At 42.4% G+C, this 25,395-nt stretch overlaps 1 protein-coding gene across 1 annotated transcript in view; it reads left to right on the forward strand.

The window, feature by feature from the left end:
- Positions 1-25,395, forward strand: part of ITGA1 (integrin subunit alpha 1) — a 276,177-nt gene that overhangs the window by 173,004 nt on the left and 77,778 nt on the right. The window contains exons 10-13 of the mRNA XM_044276225.1: positions 2,526-2,599; positions 5,635-5,779; positions 15,372-15,514; positions 19,253-19,396. Coding sequence (XP_044132160.1) covers positions 2,526-2,599; positions 5,635-5,779; positions 15,372-15,514; positions 19,253-19,396 — 506 coding nt within the window. The remainder of the gene's footprint in view (positions 1-2,525; positions 2,600-5,634; positions 5,780-15,371; positions 15,515-19,252; positions 19,397-25,395) is intronic.

Below are 25,395 nucleotides of genomic sequence, written 5' to 3' on the forward strand. Positions count from 1 at the left end.
TTCCAGATATTTGATGACTATAGCAAATATGCTGGACTAGAAATAAACCTGGGTAAATCGGCCTGTATTCCAATTGATCCTCTAAACAACTTAATACCGGGCCAACTGGAAATTAAGAAAATAGATGAAGCGGTAAAATATTTAGGCATTCAGATTACTCCTAACCCTAATGACTACCTGCACCTAAATGTGGTTCCTAAAATACAGGAAATAAGGAAAAAAGTAGAAATATGGAAAAAAAACTACATGTATCAATGGCAGGTCGCATCTCACTGGTAAAAATGTGTATTTTACCCTCCTTGAACTATATTATGTGGAATGCGCCTGTAATAATCCCTAAGAGAATCCTCAAGAGGATAGTTTCCCTATTGACGGATTTGATATGGCGGGGTAAAAAAACTAGAATAAGGACGCAAATTTTGTATATTCGAGAGAAAGAGGGCGGACTATCTGCCCCAGATTTGGAACTCTATTTTCTCGCTGGCCATATTAGAAACATGATAAATTGGAGCAACTCACAAACATATAAAGCTATGGTAGAAGGGATTAACAAAAAACTAAATAATTGTAGTATTTTCCATAGTAGTATTTGATGGAAGCTGATATCCTGTCACAACAGCAAACCAATAAAATACCACTATTTGTGTTATGGATCAAAATCTGGAAGGAGGTAAGAGGTATGTGGTCTCATACTGGAGTGCACATGGACACTCTATTGTGGGATAACACATATCTCAGAGAGCTAAAGTCAATTCAACAAGAGGAAAAGGAGGTGGAACAAGAGGTGTAAAAATGGAATTTGTAGATTGGGACAGGTATAGAAGGAGGGAGATATAATTGCATACTCAGACCTAATAAATATCTGTGTAATTGGAAATAGAGATTTGACCTTCTTTTATCCACAACTGAAACAAGCTCTGCGGGCGTCATTAGGAAAGGGAACATACATATCTCCCCTTCCACAACCTATAGCCAAAATATATAAAGATCTGATTAAATTCTATAAATCCAAAGATTTTGGCTGTAAAAAATGTGGACAGATAGGTGTGGATGATGTCCATATACTTTGGACATGTAGACAGATCCAAGACTTTTGGTGGAAGGTAAATGAAAAAATAGGGGTATATCATGGGTTTAGAGTCCAGGTAGAGTTTGAAATATGTATTTTTGGGGTGATGGATGGGATAGACAACTTAAACCACCAAAAAATAGCAATTAAACTCCTACACCAGGAAATGCATCATTGGACATTGGGGTAGTAGTGTGTCACCCACGGTCAAGGAATGGGAGAACCTTGCTAGAATCTCGATTGCCATAGAGAGATTCCATCTGGTATCGATAAAGAAAGAATTTAGATTTACTAAATTGAGGCAGAAATGGCTGAATTGAATAGGAACTGGGAAAGGTCTGGGGTAGGATGGGGATTGGGTGGGGGAACCGGTAGAGGTGGTGAGATAGGGAGGAAGTGTTTTTTTTTTTGTTTTCTCAGGCATTGGGGTAAATTGGGTGGGTAACTTATGAACTGTATTCATATTGTTTTACAATGTAAAAATAATCAATACTGCTAATGTTTGTAATGAATAGTTAAGGCCTCTTTCACACTTGCGTTGTTAGGATCCGGCATGCACTTCCGTTGCCAGAAGTGCCCGCCGGATCCGTAACACCGCAAGTGAACTGAAAGCATTTGAAGACTGATCAGTCTTCAAAATGCGTTCAGTGTTACTATGGCAGCCAGGACGCTATTAAAGTCCTGGTTGCCATAGTAGTAGTGGGGAGCGGGGAAGCAGTATACTTACAGTCCGTGTGGCCCCCGGGGCGCTCCAGAATGACGTCAGAGCGCCCCATGCGCATGGATGACGTGATCCATTCGATCACGTCATCCATGCGCATGGGGCGCCCTGACGTCACTCTGAAGCGCCCCGGGAGCCGCACTGACGGTAAGTAAACTGCTCCCCCGCTCCCCACTACACTTTACCATGGCTGCCAGGACTTTAGCGTCCTGGCAGCCATGGTAACCATTCAGAAAAAGCTAAACGTCGGATCCGGTAATGCGCTGAAACGACGTTTAGCTTAAGGCCGCATCCGGATTAATGCCTTTCAATGGGCATTAATTCCGGATCCGGCCTTGCGGCAAGTGTTCAGGATTTTTGGCCGGAGCAAAAAGCGCAGCATGCTGCAGTATTTTCTCCGGCCAAAAAACGTTCCGGTCCTGAACTGAAGACATCCTGATGCATCCTGAACGGATTTCTCTCCATTCAGAATGCATTGGGATAATCCTGATCAGGATTTTTCCGGCATAGAGCCCCGACGACGGAACCCTATGCCGGAAAAGAAATACGCAAGTGTGAAAGAGCCCTTAAAATAATAATAAAGATTTATAAATAAATAAATCAAAAATTAAGCTGATCTATATCTTCACAAAAGGTAACGCAAGCCATGATTGCTTATGGAGATAAAAAAAAAAAAAAATGTAATTCTGCAGCTATTTTTCCCATCTTTTATATTATCTCTTGTTTCTTTTTTAGCTACTAGCGAGCAGCAAGCAGTGTCCTTTGAAATGGAGATGTCCCAGACCGGATTCAGCGCTCATTATTCCAAGGTACAAATCTCCCCAATGATTCCGGTTTAGTTGGTGTCAATGTTGGATGTCTCAATTACGTATGGCGCCTTCCTGCGCAAACCTACCTACCAACAATACACACAGTTGGCAAGGCATGCTTCTGCAGACATAAATGGGGTCAGTTATCAAACTGGTGTCTCTCTGGGCACTGTACTATGGATCCACAGCATGTTCACACTGCTAAATGTAATGTATCCTCTTATCTTCAAACTACTGTTTACAGCCCAGAGGTTCAAAGCAAATTCAGCACTGCTACATCTGTATAAAGCTACAATATACATGAAAAACCTACACAAGAAAACTAGCCCACAAAGTACCCATTAAATAGAGTAAAGTCTTTATTGGAATATGTAATTAATTAAATATGTAATTAATAAAAAAATTAATAAAATCATATAATATAAGGAGAGGTAGCAGAAATGACGCCATCCATGACCCACACAGAATACATGGGATTATTCCGTAAAGCAGTTAATAACAAAAACACTGGCTCTAAGTAAATAGCTTCCATAGCAAATACTGTAACTGCACCCAGGCTCGGACTGGCCCACAGGGGTACAGGTGAATCCCCCGGTGGGCCTCTGAGTGAGGTGGGCTCCTAGTCTCTCACCCCCTGCACCAGTGGCACATAACACAGCAGACTTACTGCACTACATATATACAATGTACAGCACCTCAACCAGCCGATGGTCATATAAAAAACTTGATAGATTATTAAAGAAACTTCCCAGTTTATTATTATAGACACGATCAGAGCTGAGATGACTTCTAGGTATGGAGGAAAGCTGCCAGTGTCCTCTTCTCCCCAGGACCAACCTTCTCAAAGTATTCAATCCTCTGGTAGCATCTTGCTGCTGTGTGAGCAGGTAATATTTGAATGTATCCTTACGGTGGGCTCCCAAAATAAATTCTACCGGTGGGCCCTAGGCAGCCCAGTCTGACACTGACGACACATAGGTCATAACTTGCGTCCAGTATTGAATAACAAAAAAATAATACTAATAAAGGTATTTATAAGTCACCGATGAGAATACATGTTGTTAGGGATGGCGGTACCCCATCCCTGACCATGTATTTATGGTTGGCGTCATTTTTGCTACTTCTCCATTTATTATGTGATTTTATTCTTTTTTAATTAATTACATATTCCAATAAAGACTTTACTCTATTTAATGGGTACTCTTGTGTAGGTTGTTCATGTTTTTTTTGTGCTTGGTGTGCTTGATTTCTTTTGTTTAAACTACAATATACAGTAGATGGCTTGTTGGCTAACATAAAGTTTATTATATGGAGGTTGCATGCCAGTTTTTTTTAGTTTTTTTTGACCATTTGTGTTTTTACCTGAATTTTTTTCTAGTGTTTTATGCAGGATGTTTTCCTCTATAGAGAAAGTGTTGCCAAAAAGTCTGAAAACTCACCAAGAGCTTCAGCATGCTATGTTTTTGAAAATACGAAAGACAAAAAATGCCACATAATGACCAATAAATACCAAGGTCAAAAAAATCACACGTGTGTCCTGTATTTCATATTTCCCATATACCTTCAGCTAACATTCGGAGCTGGCTTTTTCACAGTAAAATAAATAAATAAAACGCAAATGTGCATTAAAACACCACTAAAAACTATGTGTGAAAGCCCCTCGAGCACACTGGCACAAATTTATCATTCAAAAAGCTATGTTACTGCTTGGTAAAGCTGGGCCATGTATAGATGTGCTGTTAGGCCAGGCTCACATATGAAGGGCTAAGGGCTTTAATAGATACTTTACTGTATGTATCACGCCTACAAAAACATGACAACTAAATTGCTATTCAAAGCTATATACAGGTATTTTTTGGCTTCTGTTTCCTGTGGTACTGGGCATGGTTGCATTTTGTCTTCTTATGCCCTTTTTTTTTTTTTTTTTTTAACTTTAAAGGGCATCTGTCAGCAGATTTTTACCTATGAAACTGGCTGACCTGTTACATGTGCACTTGGCGGCTAAAAGCGTTGCTGAGATTTTTTTTTTATATATATATATGCACATGAGCCTCTAGGAGCAACAGGGGCGTTACCTTTTACACCTAGAGGCTCTGCTCTCTCTGCAACTGCCACAGCCCCTGCACTTTGAGTGACAGGGCAAGGTGTGATGATGTTTTCATTGCCTGGCCATGTCAATCAAAGTGCAGAGGGCACAGCAGTTGCAGAGAGCAGAGCCTCTAGGTATAAAAGGTAACGCCCCTGTTGCTCTTAGAGGATCATTTGCATATGAAAAAATCCTTTTTCTCAGTAATGCGGGCACATATGAACATGGGACCAACACAGATGCCTTCAGCTTCCAAGCGCACATGTAACAGGTCAGCCGGTGTCATAGGGACAAATCTGCTGACAGATGTGCTTTATAAACAATAACAAAACTCCAGGTATAGAGTTTTGCTACTAATGGAAAAAAAAAGAACAGTGACCTCTCCTGACACGAAATGACAATTCTCTTACAACTGTGCATTGTGCCATTCCTCTTTTATTCCTCCTGGAAAAGTAACCGGGTGTTACCATTCTCTTTGTCAACAGAGTGTTTTCCTACACAAATACTCAAATAAGGCCCAACCAGTGCTGACAGTTTGGTATACTGTACACTCTACTGACACGGGGAATGGTAACACCCAGTTGTAATTTACTTACAGTAACGGCATGAAGCGTTCTAAGAAATGATGCTCCAGAATTGTTATTCCATGGGGAATGCAAGTATTTAGTAATGCAGATATGTCAGGAACGGTGATAGCTCCTCTTTACACAGCTGTACTACAACTCTATACAAAGTATGGAGCTTTCGTACAACGCACATTTTGTGGTTGCTCCAGATATTTTGGGGGTGTTTCTGGATGGTTGAGGCTTAAATGTCCCAAATTTTTCATGTTAAATGTTGGCAATTACATTGTGTTCATGAAGTAGACATAGACGGTATGGCATGTGCGCCTTCTCTACAGCGACTAACACATTTATTAAATGCGCCTGTTCTTTTCTTCTTGGTGCAGGACTGGGTGATGCTGGGTGCAGTTGGAGCCTATGACTGGAATGGAACAGTCGTCATGATTAAGTCTGATGCTATAGTCACTCCTGGAAATAATTCATTTAAGACAAAGACACAAGAAAGGAACGAGCCTCTGGCGGCTTATCTAGGTCAGTAAAATCCTGTCGTTACTGTTTGCAAGAGAAAATGGTAATTGGAACAGTCACTTGTACAACTAAACACCCCCACAACACACACAGGGGGCATTTATAATTTGTGGTTGATCCCACGTATAATGTAAAAAATGAAAACCAGACATCATATAGTACATGATAATTTCTTTCTAACAAAGCAAGAACCAGCCCTGTACCTCACATGGATCCAGAGTAGTGTTGAGCGAACCCGAACTGTAAAGTTCAGGTCCGTACCGAACTTTGCGTGTTTGGGTACTCGGACCCAAACCCGAACTTTTCAGGGATCACCTGCACCATCAACTTCAGCACAGCCATGGGGAAACGACAGCAGGCTATTTTGAAACTCATCTGTTTGGGGGGAAAAATCCACGAGCGCAGGAGCTGTGGACGGGCATGGAACAACAGACCGACGAGTGGTTGGTGCCGCTGAGCCTCAAGCCTGGCTTGGTGGTGTGCGATAACGGGCAAAATCTCATAGCAGCTCTGGGCCTAGACGGTTTGACCCACATCCCTTGCCTGGCGCATGTGCTGAATTTGGTGGTGCAGAGGTTCTTGAAAAATTACCCCGATATGTCAGAGCTGCTGCAGAAAGTGTGGGTTGTTCTCACCCTGCTGCTTGCTTGTCTGCGCTGCAGCGTAACTTTGGCCTTTCCGCTTACCGCCACATATGCGACATACCCACAAGGTAGAACTCCACCTTGCACATGCTCGAGAGACTGTGCGAGCAGCAGCAGGCGATAGTGGAGCTTCAGCTGCAGCACGCACGGGTGATTCGCTCTGCGGAACAGCACCACTTCACCACCAACAAGTGGGCCTCCTTGCGGGACGTGTGTGCTGTGTTGCGCTGTTTCAAGTACTCCACCAACATGGCCAGTGCGTTACTATCCCACTTCTATGTCTCCTTAAAAAAGCGCTTTGGGCGATGATGGAAGAGGATGTAGCACAGGAGGAAGAGGGGTCATTTCCACGGTTATCAGGCCAGTCAATCACAAGTGGTTTGGAGGGTGGGGGCCAGGTACACAACTGTCCAGCCAGGAAACAGTTCTGGAGGATGAGGAGGATGATGAGGAAGAAGAACCATGTTAATAGCAGGATGGCACCCAAAGCATCTCATGGGCATCACTGGAGCATGGCTGAGGGGATACAGGGGATACAGACGATACACCTCCCACAGAGGACAGCTTTTCGTTGCCTCTGGGCAGCCTGGCACACATGAGCGACTACATGCTGCAGTGCCTGTGCAACGACCGCCGAGTTGCCCACATTCTAACCAGTGCTAATTACTTGGTGGCCACCCTGCTGGATCCCGTTACAAAGACAATGTGCCGTCCTTAATTCTGTCACTGGAGCGTGATCGGAAGATGCGTGAGTACAAGTGCACGCTGGTAGACGAGTTGCTGATGACAGTGGGGGCTCAGTGGAAGCACAAGGCGAAGGCAGAGGAGGAGGAAGAAGTCGCCAACGCAGCTGGGGCACCAGCAGCACCCCAGAAGGGAGGGTTAGCATGGCCGAAATGGGGAAAAGCTTTGTCAGCACGCCACAACAACCAGCACCACCAGCTGATATGGAACGTCTTAGCAGCAGGCAGCATTTCACCAACATGGTGGAAAAGTACGTGTGCACACACCTATACGTACTGACTGATGGGTCTGCCCCATTCAACTTCTGGGTCTCCAAATTGGGCACATGGTCTGAGCTTGCTCTTTACGCCTTGGAGGTGCTGACTTGCCCTGTGTCCAGTGTATTGTCCAAACGTGTGTTTAGCACAGCGGGGGGGTGATCACAGACAAGCGCAGCCGCCTGTCCACAGTCAATGTGGACAAGCTCACGTTCATTAAAATGAACCAGGCATGGATCCCACAGGACTTGTCCGTACCTTGTGCTGAATAGACAAGTATACAGGGCACACCCAGCCATTGTTAGACTCAAGCGCACTTTCTCTTTGCATTCTCTTTTCTAGTTCCCCAGTGTTTTGGGGTCTTCCCAAATGTATAAAAATAAAATAAATAAAGGGGGGAAAAATAAAAAAACAACAAAAACAGTGTTGTCTACCTCCTCCTCCGCTACCACCGCTTCCACCAACACCGCCACATCCACCGCTCGGAAGCTGTCTTACATTTAGAAGTGGGGGTGGATCCGGCGCCTCTTCAGAACTCCAGCAGATCCAGCACCAGGTATAGGGCTTATTAAGACCGGCGTCTAAAACATTGGTCATAATAAATGTGTCCATTTTGATTTAAGGCAAGAGGCTTCTTTTTTTTGTTGAAACTTTTATTTTTTATTACGTAAAAACTATTCTTTTCACCTTTTTTTACTTTTTATTTGTATCCCACTATGGGACTACAATGCATTACAATACATTGTGTATGTAAATGCATCGACTGTCGGTATTACACTGACAGAGTACCTATGAGACCTAGCCTGAGGGCTGGATATCATAGGCTTCCATAGGAGAAAAGCCCCGGCATTAGGCTGACTTGGGTTGTGAGGAGGTGTCCGTACCCTCTGTAAACCCCTTGCATGCTGTGGTCAGCGTTGACTGCTGTATGCAAGAGGTTAATGTGTCAGCTGGCATATACAGCAGGGGCTCGGGTGTCAGTAACATCTGGGCCACTGCCGCTGATCAAGCGGGCACACTGATGAGAGTACCGTACATGTACTCATGGCCCGCAGCACCATACATGTAAGGCACAAGTCGCCTATGGGTTAATATAACAATTCTGGAATATGTATTCCTATAATTCTATATTGTACTATTCCTTTCATATTCTGCTATAAACCTATGAACATGTTGACCTCTGGATGTTACCATTTCTCTTGTCAAATGGCCGAGTCTGTACACAATCTGATACCCTCATCACTGATTGGGCAATGTCAGACTTTTTAGAGACACACTCCCAACTAACACCCAGTTATACATTTATTTATAAATCTCTTGGAGGAATGGCACACCATAGAGTTATAGGAAGGGCTAAATGGAGAATGCAAGTATTTAGTAAAACAGATATGTCAGGGGAGAAAACAGGTCCTCTTTAAGAAAAAAGGCTGGTCTGCCAACAAATTTAATTTGAACTAGAGTCCAGGGAGCTATGTAGAGGTAGCTACCAGGCAAGGCCATACAAATCATACAGACAACTCATACAGCAGCGGAGAATGTGACCCCAGCTCCGGTTACCTGCATACATCCGCCCAGGAGTCTGCTGTAGGGGCTCATGGACACAACCCTAGCCTGTTTTGTGGTCTGCAAACTACGAATCTGCAAAACACGGATATCGGCCATGTGCCTCTATAGAACAGTCCTATCCTTGTCCGTAAAACACATATTTTCTTTCCTTTAGGGCACACTGCAGTTCTGTGGGCATCCTGCCTGATGACAGTTGAGGTGCCCATGGTGGTGGTAGTTTTGAGGTTCAAGGCAGTTGTCATGACATCAGTAATTTTCTGAGCAACAGTAGTGCAGGAAGCAATGATAGGACAGTTATACAGCAAATGCAAACAGATCAGTACAGTTCTTGTTATGTCATGGACCCGCATTTGATACACAATGTACTTTCACAGATGTCACAGGTCTCACAGCTGCATAGGGAGTAACAGGCCAAGAGGTGTCTCTTTAAAGCAATCTTCCTCAAAATTGCACTTCACTACCTGTCTCTGACATAAGCATCCAGACGTGAGGTGTAATATTTTAGCTTAATGCAATGCAACCAGAGGTGGGGGTTCTCACTGATGGCAGACAAACTGTTCTGCTTCCTTTTCTGAACAGGTTGCAGTACTCACAGTACACTTCCATAAAAACCGACCTTGGGATGTTCAGATTCTTACAGTGGGTCAAAATGTGTTTTGGTCTGCTCATGCAATTCCTGAATGACCAAGACGACACCTAACAATTGATCAACAGTACCTCACCATTGCGTGGCTTTGAGGAGGATGTTCTCAGATGAAGTGGCCACTGAGCTTAGTGTCACAGAGTGTTTCAACAGAGATACAAAGAGACTGGAAGAGTTACAGAAAGGCATAGAAGTGGACTTTGTTTGGTCACATCCCACACTGATGGCCTCTTCATTGTGAACAATGCCCTGCGGAACCGGATGATGAATGCCACACAACTCCAGGCACCTTTAAGGGAGGTGAGAGGCACAAAAGTGTCACATCAAACCATTCAAAACAATTTATCAATGGACACCAACGATGTTGAAGATGTCAAGGAGAGCGCTATGCATCAACCACTGTTGTGACTAGGCAAGCCTTTGGTGATGGAGGTCTTACAGTGTGGGCAGGTATGTCTAGTCAATACAGTACTGCCCTACACTTTGTGAATGGTACAGTGACAAGCCCATACTACTTGAATAAAATCATTAATCCAGTCACTGTGCCTCTGCATGAACAACACAGACCTAATTTCATCTTCATGGATGACAATGCGCCAGCTCATCAAGGTCACATCATTAGGAAACGGCTGCTGGAGACTGGGGTACCTCAAATAGAGTGGCCTGCACTTTCTCCAGACCTGAATCCCTTTGAAAACCTATGGGATCAGCTGAGTCACCTTGTAGAGGCTTGTAACTCTGTACCCCAGAACCACAATGATCTGAGGGCCACCCTTCAAGAAGAGTGGGATGCCATGCCTCAGCAGACAATAAGTTGACTTGTGAACAGCATGAGACATTGTTGTCAAGCTGTAATTGATGCTCAAGGCCACATGACAAGTTATTGAGACATTGACATTTTTTGTGGTGGTATACCCACCACTGTTGTTGGCTTTTGTTTTAATAAATTGTTTGAGATGAGGAAATCACCATTGCATGCTTCTACTTAAATGCCCTACTTTCATGATATAATATCACTGTAGCGTGAACTTTTTCGTTCCTGAAAGCCAAATATCCTTTACATTACACAGAAATATATTACTGCACTTTATTTTTCAGTTTGCAGTATGCTGCGGCACTGGAGCAGGTTGCTGCCTACTTTCCAAACCCAGTGCACCTGGTAACTGATTATTAGAGGTGAGCTAATGGATTCTATAGAATCAAAATTCCACCAAATTTTTTCTATACATGCAGATCTTATCAAATCTGAATTTATAGTGATGTGATTAGGGAGATTTCTGAGAGATAAAGAATAAGAAAGGGGGAGAGGGAGAAAGTCCAGAATATGATGGCATGCATGCCTTTTCATAAAGCTTGACGCACTTTTGATTTCAAGTACAATTGAATTGGGTCCAAATTTAATCACACACCCAATTCATACTAATCAGACCCAAAATTAATTAGCAAAAAATTTGCTCACCACAGACCATACAGTCTTCTGCCCATCCACCCCATTTACGCTGATATGTGGCGCACTGTATATGGGAGCAGTTTAGACAATTGCTTCTCCCATGTCCCATGCAGGGAGCTACTAACTCAGTTTGTATTGAAACATAATGACTTAAATTTACTATTCAGAAAGAATCCCTGAACCAGAGAATTGTCTAGAAGACAAAAAGTTTTTGTTAGAAAGCTTGTGACATTTATACACAGTTATGGAGGACATTTAGCTTCCTCCATATTCCTTTGGACTTGGCATGTTGTACAGCAAAACTTTTACAGGAAATCTGAGGGCTGCTTTCTCTCAGAAGATCATTGTTGTTTTGTCTGCTCATTGGAGGACAAACTCCATGTTTCCTGATAAAAATAACAAATACTATATCAGACGCTGACAGGATGCACTCTACATTACCGGTCAGTGCGGGCCTTTTCCTAAAAGCCTTTGTAAAACCAAAGACAGAAAATACCATCAAGTCTTAAAAGTCCCATGTCTATAAGAGATGAGGTCAGGACACTATTCTCCACCTGCTACAGACCTAGATGTTTCCTGCTCCTAAATAAACCCTAACAATACCCATTCAAGAGATTATCCTATGAAAAGTATTACAGTGCAATGAACAGGGCATTTCAAATAAAGGATCATTGCAATATACCTGCAATAAAAGTATTGTTAGGTTTATTATATGCATCACATTTTCCTGTTTGGCAGCCCCCCATGCTGTCTTTCCTGTAGATAATATTTAAGTCCACATTCTCTTGTATTCAATGGAGGACCAACCGGCTCATAGCTTTTTCGCATAAATTAAATCCACCCTGGATTTTCGATGCGGAAAATGGCCTTTATAATGGCCAGTCAATAGGTTTTCATTCAGTTCAATGGAAAACATTTCACCATATTCATTTGGTGGTGTTTTTTTCCGCTGCTTAATTGAGATTCGCTTCTAAAGTGGCATGTTATGGAACTTCTAAGAGGCGGATTGTTAGTTGATTTTCTATTGAAGTCAATGGGGAAGTGACAAAAAACATCAGTGTTTTTAGTTTCCTCACTAAAAACACTTCTGAATTACGGTATATACCAAACAGGAGCGAGATAAGAAAACCACTGAAAATGCAAAACCTCTTCTAAATTTTCTTCTGAATACTCTTCCAAATCCTCAAACCAGGGCCATCTTTAACGCGGGGCAAAAGGGGTAGCTGTTCCGGCCCAGTTGCTCCTGGGTGGCCCAAGGCAGCTGTGTCTTGAGCCCTGCTGGCCACTGGCCACAAATTCAATGACATTGTCGTAAAATATCTTGCCTCCGCTCCGCCGGCTCTGTGTCACGATCCTATCCTTCACTATGCGAGCAGCATGGCTTGCATAGTGAAGGACTTACTTGCTTGCTCCTCCCGACCTCCCCTGCCCTTTGCGTACGCCATGCGACCGTGACGTCACGTGGAGGCACTGCAACGCTAGGGTGAGCCGGGCCCCGGTCTCCTTCCTGAACTGCAGAGGGGTGCCCACTTCCAGCCCTGAGCCCAACTGCCCAGAACACTGATCCGGAGCCTGCTGGAGTCTTCAGAACTGTCAGAATTTACAGTAATTCACTGTAAGCTATTATATATATATATATATATATATATATATATATATTACTTGTTTTATGTGAGTAAGGGTGCTGGGTGGTTGGAGAAGGGGGGAGGGAGGGGTGGATGGAGGGGTTAGTAGTACAGTACTATCTGCACATAAAAAAAAATAATAAAGTAATCTGCAATAAATAAATAATAAAGTAATCTTTTTTGTGTGTGTGTGTGTGTGTTGTGGTGGAGGGTGTGATTGCATGCTAGGGTGTGGGAAGACGGGATGCAGGGGGCCCAAGTAAATTCTTGCCCAGGGTCCAATCAATATTAAAGATGGCCCTGCCTCAACCAAATATTCCTCTAAATCCTCCACCAAATTCGAAATCTTCCCCAAAAACGACCTGTTTTCAGCTACTAATCTGCTAATGATTTTTCTGCGTGGATTTTGCCATGTGAACTCCGCCTCACAGAAACTGAAGCGACCAGAGAGTTTGAGTGTGAGCATGGGTGAAAAGTACACTGGAGAGTGGAGACCTTTATTTTTGACATTGATATATAGTTAAAATAACAGATAGATAGATAGAGTAAAAAATTCCACGGCACTCTCAAGAACAGTAAATTAAAAGTAGTGTTCTTTGAATCACCAAAAAGCGACGTTTCAGTACTCTTTCTGGGACTTTTTGAAAAATGACTGAAAAGTTGCTTTTTGGTGATTAAAGAACACTACTTTTAATTTACTGTTCTTGAGAGTGCCGTGGAATTTTTTACTATATTTTCTGGATCGTGGATCACTTCTATAGCTGCTGGCACACCATAACCATTTGATCGCACTGCTGTTCATATTATTTTGGCAGTGGATCACTGAAGTTATGGAGAGCCGCCGGCCTCTACATAACTTCGGCGTTTCTAGCGCCGCTTCTAAATATAAGAAGCTTCGTTGCTGTCTTACATTTAGACCATTTTCTTTGCCTAAAACAGGTGTAGAAAATGATGAATCAGATGGGCCTTCTGGTCCATCCCCTTTCCCGCCCACTTTTTTAGACCTGTGAGCGGGGAAAATCTGCAATCTGCGTATAATATAGGCGTATTTCAGGTTAATAAATGACCCCCTTAATGTCTTAAGAAGTGCACCCATCAGCTACTATTGGACACTCTAAGTTTATCTATTCGTCTCATAGAGTAGTGTCAGGGGCTGTTCCCATCTCGTTTTTGTTTTACATCAAGCGGATATGTTTGCAAACAGAAAAAACCTAGAAACATACTGCTAGATGTACCCATGGCAAACGTAGTTCAAAAGCGTATACATTTGACTCCCTTTGTCACTGTTTATTTTTCTGTATGTTTTTGTTTTTTTACAGGACAAAATAATGTAGCATACCACACTTTTCTGTCCTGCAAAAAAAAAAACGTATAGAAAGATTTAATTTTTATTTGCAGTGAATGGGAGACAGATGGAAATGTACATTTTATTTGAAAAAACTAAAGTTTAATTTTTATGACCCAATTCTAATAAATTCTATGAAACATCTGTGTGGTCAGAATGATCACCCTAGATGAGTTCCTTGAGGGTGTACTTTACAAAATGGGGTATTTTCAGTTTTTTATATTTTAGCACCTTAAGGGTTCTGGCAAACCTAAAATAATACCTGAAAAAGGCCCCAAATTCCTTAAAGGGGTTATCCCATGACTAATGTAAAAAATAAAATCAGACATCATATAGTACATGATAATCTCTTTCTAACAAAGCTAGAACCAGCCCTGTACCTCACATGGATCCAGAGATCTCCCCATTCATTACTCTGCTAGATTTATATCAAGTTGGCAGCTCAAGGGGAGTGATTTTTCTCCTGCAGATAAGGGGGAGTGTCCCTGCTCTACCTATCACAGCTCAGGAGGCAGGTGAAGGATGAAACTGAGCATGTGCGGCCATCTCAGTGAGCAGGACAAATAAATAAGGAAAAATGTGTTGCCCGTGCGTTCAGTGAAAAAATCTTGCAAACTTGCCTTATAATATCCTAACAAATAAAAGGATATTTAAAAAGTGATGTCAACATAAAGAATACATATGGCAGATGTTGATCATGATGGATATATATTTGAGAAGCACAACAATATGTATCGTGCGGTGCAACTAAAAAGAGCGTTCTCCAACCCAATTCAAGAAAGCTGTGAATTCAGTGCACATACAATTTTTTCAAAGTTATATCTTTTTAATCTTTGATGAGATATTTGCCCATAATTTCCATTGTCTCAGCAAAAAAAAAAAAAATACAAATGGAGAACATTCATGGTTTCAGGAATCATTTCTCAACATGATGATGATGACGTTTTGGTCGTAGTGAGCTTTTTCAAGTATCATCAGTAGGTACACATGTAGGGGGAATGGCGAAACGGGGGAATGTTGATTATTAGATGCTAATTCTGAATTAGTTTGTGTCTTACAAGCAGAAAAAAATAAAATATTTTTTCTCCACATTTAGTATTTTTTTTATAAATAAACACAAAACGTCAAACTAAATTTACCAATAACATAAAGTACAATGTATCTCGAAGAAAGCAGTTCATTGGTAAGTAAAAGCTTTCTACTGTCATTACTGCATAAAGTGACACGTCAGATTTGATAAATGGGGCAAACTTGGCTGCGTCCTTGAGGGGTTAAATAACTTGGATTTTTTATGTCTAATCACGGCTTTTTGCATTCCTAGGATACACTGTGAGTTCTGCCTCAATACATGGAGAAGAAATCTATATTGCGGGACAACCACGATACAACCACACTGGCCAAGTTATTATCTACCAAATGAACGGACACAAAATTAATGTTCTCCAGACATTAAAAGGAGAGCAGGTAACAGAGCCTGGTGAATTATGACAGAACTATATTTGTATTTTTATTGTATTTTGAGTCAGACCATTTATCTTTTGATATGTTTGTTTTTATGGATTTCAGAGTCGCTGAAAAAGCAGGATTTAGTAAAAGTAAATATATTGCCAAAAAGAAAGCTCAGGACAGGGATTTAAAGAGAGAACCTGTCACCATGAAATGCAGTGCGATATGCAGGCAGCATGTTATAGAGCAGGAGAAGATGAGCAGATTGATGCATAGTTTTGTGGGAAACGATTGAATATAGTCAGGTCCAAAAATATTGGGACATCGAAAAAAAAAAATACTAACATTTTTGGCTCTATACATCACCACAATGGATTTTAAATGAAACAAACAAGATGTGCTTTAACTGCAGACTGACAGCTTTAATTTGAGGGTATTTACATCCAAATCAGGTGAACGGTGTAGGAATTACAACAGTTTACATATGTGCCTCCCACTTGTTAAGGGACCAAAAGTAATGAGACGGAATAATAATCATAATTCAAACTTTCACTTTTTAATACTTGGTTGCAAATCCTTTGCAGTCAATTACAGCCTGAAGTATGGAACGCATAGACATGAAGCTGGGTTTCATCCCTGGTGATGCTCTGCCAGGCCTCTGTTGCAACTGTCTTCAGTTCCTGCTTATTCTTGGGGCATTTTCCCTTCAGTTGTGTCTTCAGCAAGTGAAATGCATGCTCAATCGGATTCAGGTCAGGTGGTTGACTTGGCCATTGCATCACATTCCACTTCTTTCCCTTAAAAACCTCTTTGGTTGCTTTTGCAGTATGCTTTGGGTCATTGTCCATCTGCACTGTGAAGCACCGTCCAATGAGTTCTGAAGCATTTGGCTGAATGTGAGCAGATAATATTGCCCGAAACACTTCAGAATTCATCCTGCTTTTGTCAGCAGTCACATCATCAATAAATACAAAAGAACCAGTTCCATTGGCAGCCATACATGCCCACACCATGACACTACCACCACCATGCTTCACTGATGAGGTGGTATGCTTAGGATCATGAGCAGTTCCTTTCCTTCTCCATATTCTTCGCTTCCCATTACTCTGATACAAGTTGATATTGGTCTCATCTGTCCATAGGATGTTGTTCCAGAACTGTGAAGGCTTTTTTAGATGTCGTTTGGCAAACTGTAATCTGGCCTTCCTGTTTTTGAGGCTCACCAATGTTTTACATCTTGTGGTGAACCCTCTGTATTCACTTTGGTGAAGTCTTCTCTTGATTGTTGACTTTTACACACATACACCTACCTCCTGGAGAGTGTTCTTGATCTGGCCAACTGTTGTGAAAGGTGTTTTCTTCACCAGGGAAAGAATTCTTCGGTCATCCACCACAGTTGTTTTCCGTGGCCTTCCGGGTCTTTTGGTGTTGCTGAGCTCACCGGTGTGTTCCTTCTTTTTAAGAATGTTCCAAACAGTTGTTTTGGCCACGCCTAATGTTTTTGCTATCTCTCTGATGGGTTTGTTTTGTTTTTTCAGCCTAATGATGGCTTGCTTCACTGATAGTGACAGCTCTTTGGATCTCATCTTGAGAGTTGAGCTCAACAGATTCCAAACACAAATAGCACACTTGAAATTACCTCTGGACCTTTTATCTGCTCATTGTAATTGGGATAATGAGGGAATAACACACACCTGGCCATGGAACAGCTGAGAAACCAATTGTCCCATTACTTTTGGTTCCTTAACAAGTGGGAGGCACATATGCAAACTGTTGTCATTCCTACACCATTCACCTGATTTGGATGTAAATACCCTCAAATAAAAATAGTTATACTCACTCTTTTCCCACTGACAGGTTTACTTTAAAGGGTTTCTACCACTTGCTGTGGACACATTTTGTTTTCAGACACTAGCGATCCGCTAGTGTCTGATGTACCATACAAGCCAAGTATTATATTCCTCCGTTCCGCCGTTTTCTTTAAAAAAGCACTTTTATATTTATGCAAATGAGCCTCTAGGTGCTATGTGGGCGTCTTTTCAGCACCTAGAGGCTCCGTCTACCTTCATAAACTGCCGCCCAGCTCCTCGCTCCAGCACGCCCATCTCCTAGTGAAATCCTCCCCCTGCTTCTGGCGTCCGAAATCTCGCGTCTGCGCCGTTCGTCTCTGCATTCGGCGGCATTCGGCACAGGCGCAGTCAATGTCTGAGCGCTCAGGGCGGAGCCTCTAGGTGCTGAAAAGACGCCCACATAGCACCTAGAGGCTCATTTGCATAAATATAAAAGTGCTTTTTTAAAGAAAACGGCGGAACGGAGGAATATAATACTTGGCTTGTATGGTAAATCAGACACTAGCGGATCGCTAGTGTCTGAAAACGAAATGTGTCCACAGCAAGTGGTAGAAACCCTTTAAGGGTTTTTTCCCATCTGAGACTTTTACAGCATACTCACAAGATAAGTCCGATAGATGCTGATTCCTCCCCTTGGACCCACATCTATGTCTGGAACAGGGCCTGTAGTGTACAGAGAGGTGGCTGCGCATGCACAGCTCTCTCCATTGACCTCTTGTCACGCTTCGGTGTGGGAGTGAAACACCATACCGAGCATAGGAGGGAACGGGGGAACAGGGAATAAGGCCTGAGAACTAGGGAAGGAAAATGGGCACCTCCTGGTGAAAACCCTAACCAAAATCCTGACTGACTACCAGTATTAACAGACCCCAAAGGTAGGTGAGTTCATACACAGGAATACCTAGAGTCCTATCTAGCCCTATAGGACCCCGGTACTAATGGCAGGGACGAGACTACCTTTTCCTCCAAAAGGAAAGACGAACAGGAGTCTCCTTCAGGCCAAATACAAACAATAGGGACATGCAACACACAGAACCCAAACAAAATTCTAAAGGGAAAGGAAAGACTTAACTTCAAAGGAGCAATGGAAGCACCAGGAACTCAGCTGAGATCCAACCACAATCTATCCAAAGGTCAAAACAGAAGCTATAATTCGCACACAGCATTGTGGGAGAAGCAACTATAAATAGAGAAGGTTAAATTACCCTAATAGCTACACCTGGGGAAAGAAGGTGTGGCAAGCACCAGAAACAATACAGACGTCATTTGATCCAAATGGAAAACATGTCAGATCAAACCACGTATTGCCAGTCTCACCCATCTCCTGCCACCTGTCGCGGAAACGTCCGTGACACCTCTGTGGGGGTTCCAAGGACTGCTCAGTGCAGTTGCTTGGCTCTCAGTCAGATTTTAGGTCAAGGCCAATTTCAATCAATACCTGTACATAGATACATGACAGAATAGACAGCGATCAGACAATGAAAGTCAATTTACATTAAAATCCAAATATATCAAGGGATGGTCATTTCTTCACACTAGTAGGATCCTAAGGACCTTGCTGCTCAGGCCAGGTAAAGATGACATACAGTAGATATGACTTGGGACAATCTCTGATCGTCAGAGGGTATATTCCTGCTGGGGCAACCTCAATCAGGTCTCTAGTGGATTCTGTTAATAAGTGTTAAGTTTCCCTGTAGCACCACCAAATGGGAAATTGAGCATTACTTAATGTAGGACAGAACAGATCTTCCAGCTCCTTCTCTATCATTTCTGGTTCTAAGCATCCAGGATTTAACAGATATATATTGCTTCTTTGGTTACTTTATGGTGGATTTGCCCATTCTTTAAAAAATAAACAATCTCTGACAATGCCGAATTGCTGTTAATTCATACATTTGTATTTCAGATTGGGTCTTACTTTGGCAGTGTACTCACCACAGTGGATGTTGACGCTGATTCAGTCACTGATATCTTGCTGGTTGGCGCACCAATGTATATGGGAAGTGAAAAGCAAGAACAAGGAAAAGTCTATGTCTATGGGATTGATAAGGTAATACATTCCATTCCTCATATTGGGCGTTACCATTATTTTGTAAATGCAATTATCAGGGGTCATTATACAGTTTATATGCTGTACTCAATCCTATTTCATAACCAGACAAACCTCTTGACCACAGCACGCCTTGGCCAAGGAATTGCAGGCAGAACATCCGCACCATTTTTTGTGTAAGAAAACTGTGCGGTGTAGGCTTTAAATCTGTAGCATGACAGCCTATTTTGCAGTTTTTTGCCCCGGATTTCACCCTTAGCAATCCATAAAATGTCAAAACCAGTGTGGATTAAAAGAGGGGAGAAATAGTATGTGTCCTTAATATTTTTCACATCTCATTTCACTTACAAGTGTGAAAGCACCCTTAGCCTTACACAAGTGAGTTTCCCATCTCAATGTGATCCGTTTTGAAGCATCCGGACTGAATCCCGACCCATTTATTTGAATGGGTATATGCACATAAGCATTGTTTTTCACTGAACATCACACCATGGTTTATATTGTCAGTTTTTCACACAGCTCTAGCCCCATAGAAGTGAATGGGGTGCGTAAAAAACATCCAGATGCAATGATGGTTGCTTATGTTATTCTTCAGTTTTTCTTCATGTGCATGAAAAATGGATGCAAAACTGATGCAATCCTGGAAAAAAACGAAGCATTAAATGCAATCGTAGATAAAACTGATTCATCAGTTTTCTCCTGAACAGACCCTGACACATTCCATATTACTTATGTGAAAAAGGCCTTAAAGGGGTTGTCCACTTTTCACTATTGATGACCTATCCCCAGGATATCAGATCAATATCAGATCAGTGGGGGCCCAACTTCCAGCACCCCAGCCGATCAGCTGTTTGAAGAGAAGGCAGTACTTGTACCATTGCTGCCTTCTCTGCTCTGTTTAACTGCTAGACCCAGCAATTGCAGTGCTGAGCAGTGTAATCACAAGTATGGCGTCCCCATTCACCTTTATGGCACAGCTCTGTCTGTTCAAGTAAATACTACAGAGCCATCCAATAGAAGTAAATGGGGACGCCATAGTTGTAATTACACTTCCCATCACTGCAATTGCTGCGACGAGCAGGTAAACAGAGCAGAGAAAGCAGCGCTGGTATCAGTGCTGCCTTCTCTTCAAACAGCTGAATGGCAGGGGTGCCAGGAATCGGACCCCCACCGATCTGATATTGATGACCTATCTTGAGGATAGGTCATCCATAGTAAAAAGCGGGTAACCCCTTTAAAGAGGACCTTTCACTACAATAAAAAATCTAAACTAAGTATACAGACATGGAGAGCGGCACCAAGGGATCTCCCTGCATTTACTATTATCCCTGGGCGCCGCTCCGTTCTCCCGGTATAGGCTCCGGTATCTTCAGATTTCCGGCCCAGCCTGCTCTTGTTCTCCTGGGCGTCTCCTTCTCCCAGGCTGTAGTGCTGGCCGGTTGAGCCAAAAATCTGAAGATATCGGGAGAATGGAGCGGCGCCCAGGGATAATAGTAAGTGTAGGGAGATCCCTGGGCGCCGCTCTCCATGTCTGTATACTTAGTTTAGATTTTTTATTGTAGTGAAAGGTCCTCTTTAAGGCTAATTTAAGACAAGCAAATGTATATTAAAACAGTGTTTCCTGGCCTGAACATTGCTCCTGTGAAATGGACTTGCAACATTGTAATGATTTGTGATGTTGTGAATTCCAGCCTCACCGCTGATCTACTGAACTGTTATCGCATAATGTGGTGACTTCAGTTCAGTAGATCAGCGGTGAGGCTGGAATTCACAAAATCACAAATCATTACAATGTTGTGAGTTCACTTCACAGGAGCAATGTTCAGACCAGGAAACACCCCTCTTATATGGGGCAAGTTTCCCAGAATGAATGTACTCATCTGAAACTAGCCGGAAGGGGCTACATGGTATATTAATATTATTCAGCTTGAAGGACTAATTAGTTTTGTAATTTTACACTCAGTTATAAAAATGCTCCAATTGTGAGATATTTTTACTTCATTATAATGATGCCCCCTGGTGTTCAATATGTACAGTAATGTGCACGTCCTGTTACAGAGCTGAATGAGCAGGATACACATGTTCATGTCCATCTTGAAACTGCCACCAGCTAGATCTTCTTGGAGAAGGGGCTGATTGGAGGGCTGCCATCTTCTCTGATGGGTTCTCTTCTTTGGAGAGAACTGCTTGTACGGTATAAGGAGACTCACGCAGTACTGAATAACACACAGGAGGGCCCCAACCATACAGTTCGGAGCTCTCTCTTGTCCTGCTCAGCCTCTCACTGTGTGGATGCTCCAAGCTGTCCTTCTTCTTGAGTTAGCTAGAGCTGGGCTCTACCTCTGAAAAGACAGGCTGTGTGAAGATACACAAAGACGGTGCTAGAGAATGATGTGCCTATACAAGCTATGACAGTTATAGGGAGAGAGCTGCAGCCAAAAGGACACACCCTCTGAGAAAGGACACACACCTTTAGAAACAATACGCCCCCTGAGATAGGACACCCCCTCAGCCGTCAGCCTGAAGAATATCTACCAGAGTAATTGCTGTAATTTATATGGAGAGATCAGGATCCATGTAAAGACCCTATTAGGGCTCATGCACATGTCTGTATGTATTTTGCAGTCCGCAAAACACGGATGCGCAAAAAAAAAAAAAAAGGATGACATCTGTGTGACATCTGTTTTTTTTTTGTGGATCCATTGTAACAATACCTGTCCTTGTCTGTAAAACGGACAAGAATAGGAAATGTTCTATTTTATTTTGCGGAATGGACTTACAGAAATGAAATGCACACAGAGTAATTTGCGGTTTTTTTTGCGGCCTCATTGAAATGAATGGTTCCGCATACAGGCAAAAAAACGGAATGGACACAGACGAAAAATACATTTGTGTGCATGAGCCCTTACACTGTGCGATTTCAGGCTTATTATCAGGAATACGAATGCTCAATCCCGATAACCGTATAATCGAGCAGTCAATAAGCGCCCGTTCATCAGCTGATCGGCATCTTTACTCAGGATGTAAGATGCCCGATTATCGGCAGCACATCTTTCTGTGTAATAAGGGATGTGCTGCCGATAATGAATAGAACAGGATGAGGGACGAACAACTATGGTATCAATCGTTGTCCCACATTCAGTAGGCATTAGCCTGTGTAATCAGCAAACGAGCGCCAAAGGAAGGTAACACATCCAGCAGCGCTCGCACTGCCTGAAGATCGGGCAGTGTAATACCACCCTAAGGTTCAGGGCTGGTTCTAGATTTGTTAGAAAGAGATGGTCATGTTCTACATTTTTATTTTTCACATTAATCATGGGTTAACTCCTTTAAAGGATAACTGTCATATTTGCATCAGAAAATCAATTTTAGCATATGTTACTGCTGCAGCAGCATTATGCATAAAGCAATCTTTAGTTTATTCACTTACCACTTCCTTGAGTTTTCCCCTTAGTTACGGCTGTTTTGAATCCTACCTTATGAGGATCTTCTCAAGATGGCTCCTCTGCCAGTTCTCTGAGGCCAAAACTGCATTTTCTCAGGTCACATACAAACTTGCTGTAGCCAGCAGCTTCCTGCCAGCCAATCAGATTGGATTACAGAGAGACACGCCTCCTCACTCTGAAGCCTAATGCAGGCATGCAGTGTGAAGGACCGCCCCTCTGTCTTCCTAGCCAGAGACAGATGAGCCATAGCAACGGTCTTTTAAGGGAGCAGTGGAAAGGGACACGAGACATTAATAAAAGGTGTTATTATAAGGTAATTACAGATCTTTTGGCGATCATTGACAGACTAACTCAGGTATAGCAAATTAAAAAAAATATTACAGTTATCCTTTAAAGTGGACATTAACTTTAAGATGTATAAGTTCTTAACCACCTCCGGACCGCCTAACGCAGATGTGCGGTCCGGAGGTGGCAGCCCTGCGCTCAACGACGCATATACGCGTCATCTCGCGAGGGCCGGGATTTCTTGTGAACCCCATTTCGGAAAGAAGACACCCCAAGGTATTCCGTGAGGGGCATATTGAGTCCATGAAAGATTGAAATTTTTGTCCTAAGTTAGCGGAAAGTGAGACTTTGTGAGAAAAAAACAAAAAAAAAATCAATATCCGCTAACTTATGCAAAAAAAAAAAAAATTCTAGGAACTCGCCAGGCCCCTCATTGAATACCTTGGGGTGTCCTCTTTCCAAAGTGGGGTCACATGTGGGGTATTTATACTGCCCTGGCTTTTTAGGGGCCCGAAAGTGTGAGAAGAAGTCTGGGATCCAAATGTCTAAAAATGCCCTCCTAAAAGGAATTTGGGCCCCTTTGCGCATCTAGGCTGCAAAAAAGTGTCACACATGTGGTATCGCCGTACTCAGGAGAAGTTGGGGAATGTGTTTTGGGGTGTCATTTTACATATACCCATGCTGGGTGAGAAAAATATCTTGGTCAAATGCCAACTTTGTATAAAAAAATTGGAAAAGTTGTCTTTTGCCAAGATATTTCTCTCACCCAGCATGGGTATATGTAAAATGACCCCCCAAAACACATTGCCCAACTTCTCCTGAGTACGGCGATACCACATGTGTGACACTTTTTTGCAGCCAAGGTGGGCAAAGGGGCACATATTCCAAAGTGCACCTTTCGGATTTCGCAGGCCATTTTTTACACATTTTGATTGCAAGGTACTTCTTACACATTTGGGCCCCTAAATTGCCAGGGCAGTATAACTACGCCACAAGTGACCCCATTTTGGAAAGAAGACACCCCAAGGTATTCCGTGAGGGGCATGGCGAGTTCCTAGAATTTTTTATTTTTTGTCACAAGTTAGCGGAAAATGATGATTTTTCTTTTTTTTTTCTTTTTTCCTTACAAAGTCTCATATTCCACTAACTTGCGACAAAAAATAAAAAATTCTAGGAACTCGCCATGCCCCTCACGGAATACCTTGGGGTGTCTTCTTTCCAAAATGGGGTCACTTGTGGCGTAGTTATACTGCCCTGGCAATTTAGGGGCCCAAATGTGTGAGAAGAACTTTGCAATCAAAATGTGTAAAAAATGCCCTGCAAAATCCGAAAGGTGCACTTTGGAATATGTGCCCCTTTGCCCACCTTGGCAGCAAAAAAGTGTGACACATCTGGTATCGCCGTACTCAGGAGAAGTTGGGGAATGTGTTTTGGGGTGTCATTTTACATATACCCATGCTGGGTGAGAGAAATATCTTGGCAAAAGACAACTTTTCCCATTTTTTTATACAAAGTTGGCATTTGACCAATATATTTTTCTCACCCAGCATGGGTATATGTAAAATGACACCCCAAAACACATTCCCCAACTTCTCCTGAGTACGGCAATACCAGATGTGTCACACTTTTTTGCTGCCAAGGTGGGCAAAGGGGCACATATTCCAAAGTGCACCTTTTGGATTTCACCGGTCATTTTTTACACATTTTGATTGCAAAGTTCTTCTCACACATTTGGGCCCCTAAATTGCCAGGGCAGTATAACTACCCCACAAGTGACCCCATTTTGGAAAGAAGAAACCCCAAGGTATTCCGTGAGGGGCATGGCAAGTTCCTAGAATTTTTTTTTTTTTGTCGCAAGTTAGTGGAATATGAGACTTTGTAAGAAAAAAAAAAAAAAAAAATCATCATCATTTTCCGCTAACTTGTGACAAAAAATAAAACGTTCTATGAACTCACTATGCCCATCAGCGAATACCTTAGGGTGTCTACTTTCCGAAATGGGGTCATTTGTGGGGGTTTTCTACTGTTTGGGCATTGTAGAACCTCAGGAATCATGACAGGTGCTCAGAAAGTCAGAGCTGTTTCAAAAAGCGGAAATTCACATTTTTGTACCATAGTTTGTAAATGCTATAACTTTTACCCAAACCCTTTTTTTTTTTTGCCCAAACATTTTTTTTTTATCAAAGACATGTATAACAATAAATTTGGCGAAAAATTTATATATGGATGTCGTTTTTTTTGCAAAATTTTACAGCTGAAAGTGAAAAA

This window comes from Bufo gargarizans, chromosome 1 (assembly GCF_014858855.1).
Source record: "Bufo gargarizans isolate SCDJY-AF-19 chromosome 1, ASM1485885v1, whole genome shotgun sequence".
In the NCBI taxonomy this organism is placed as follows: Eukaryota; Metazoa; Chordata; class Amphibia; order Anura; family Bufonidae; genus Bufo; species Bufo gargarizans.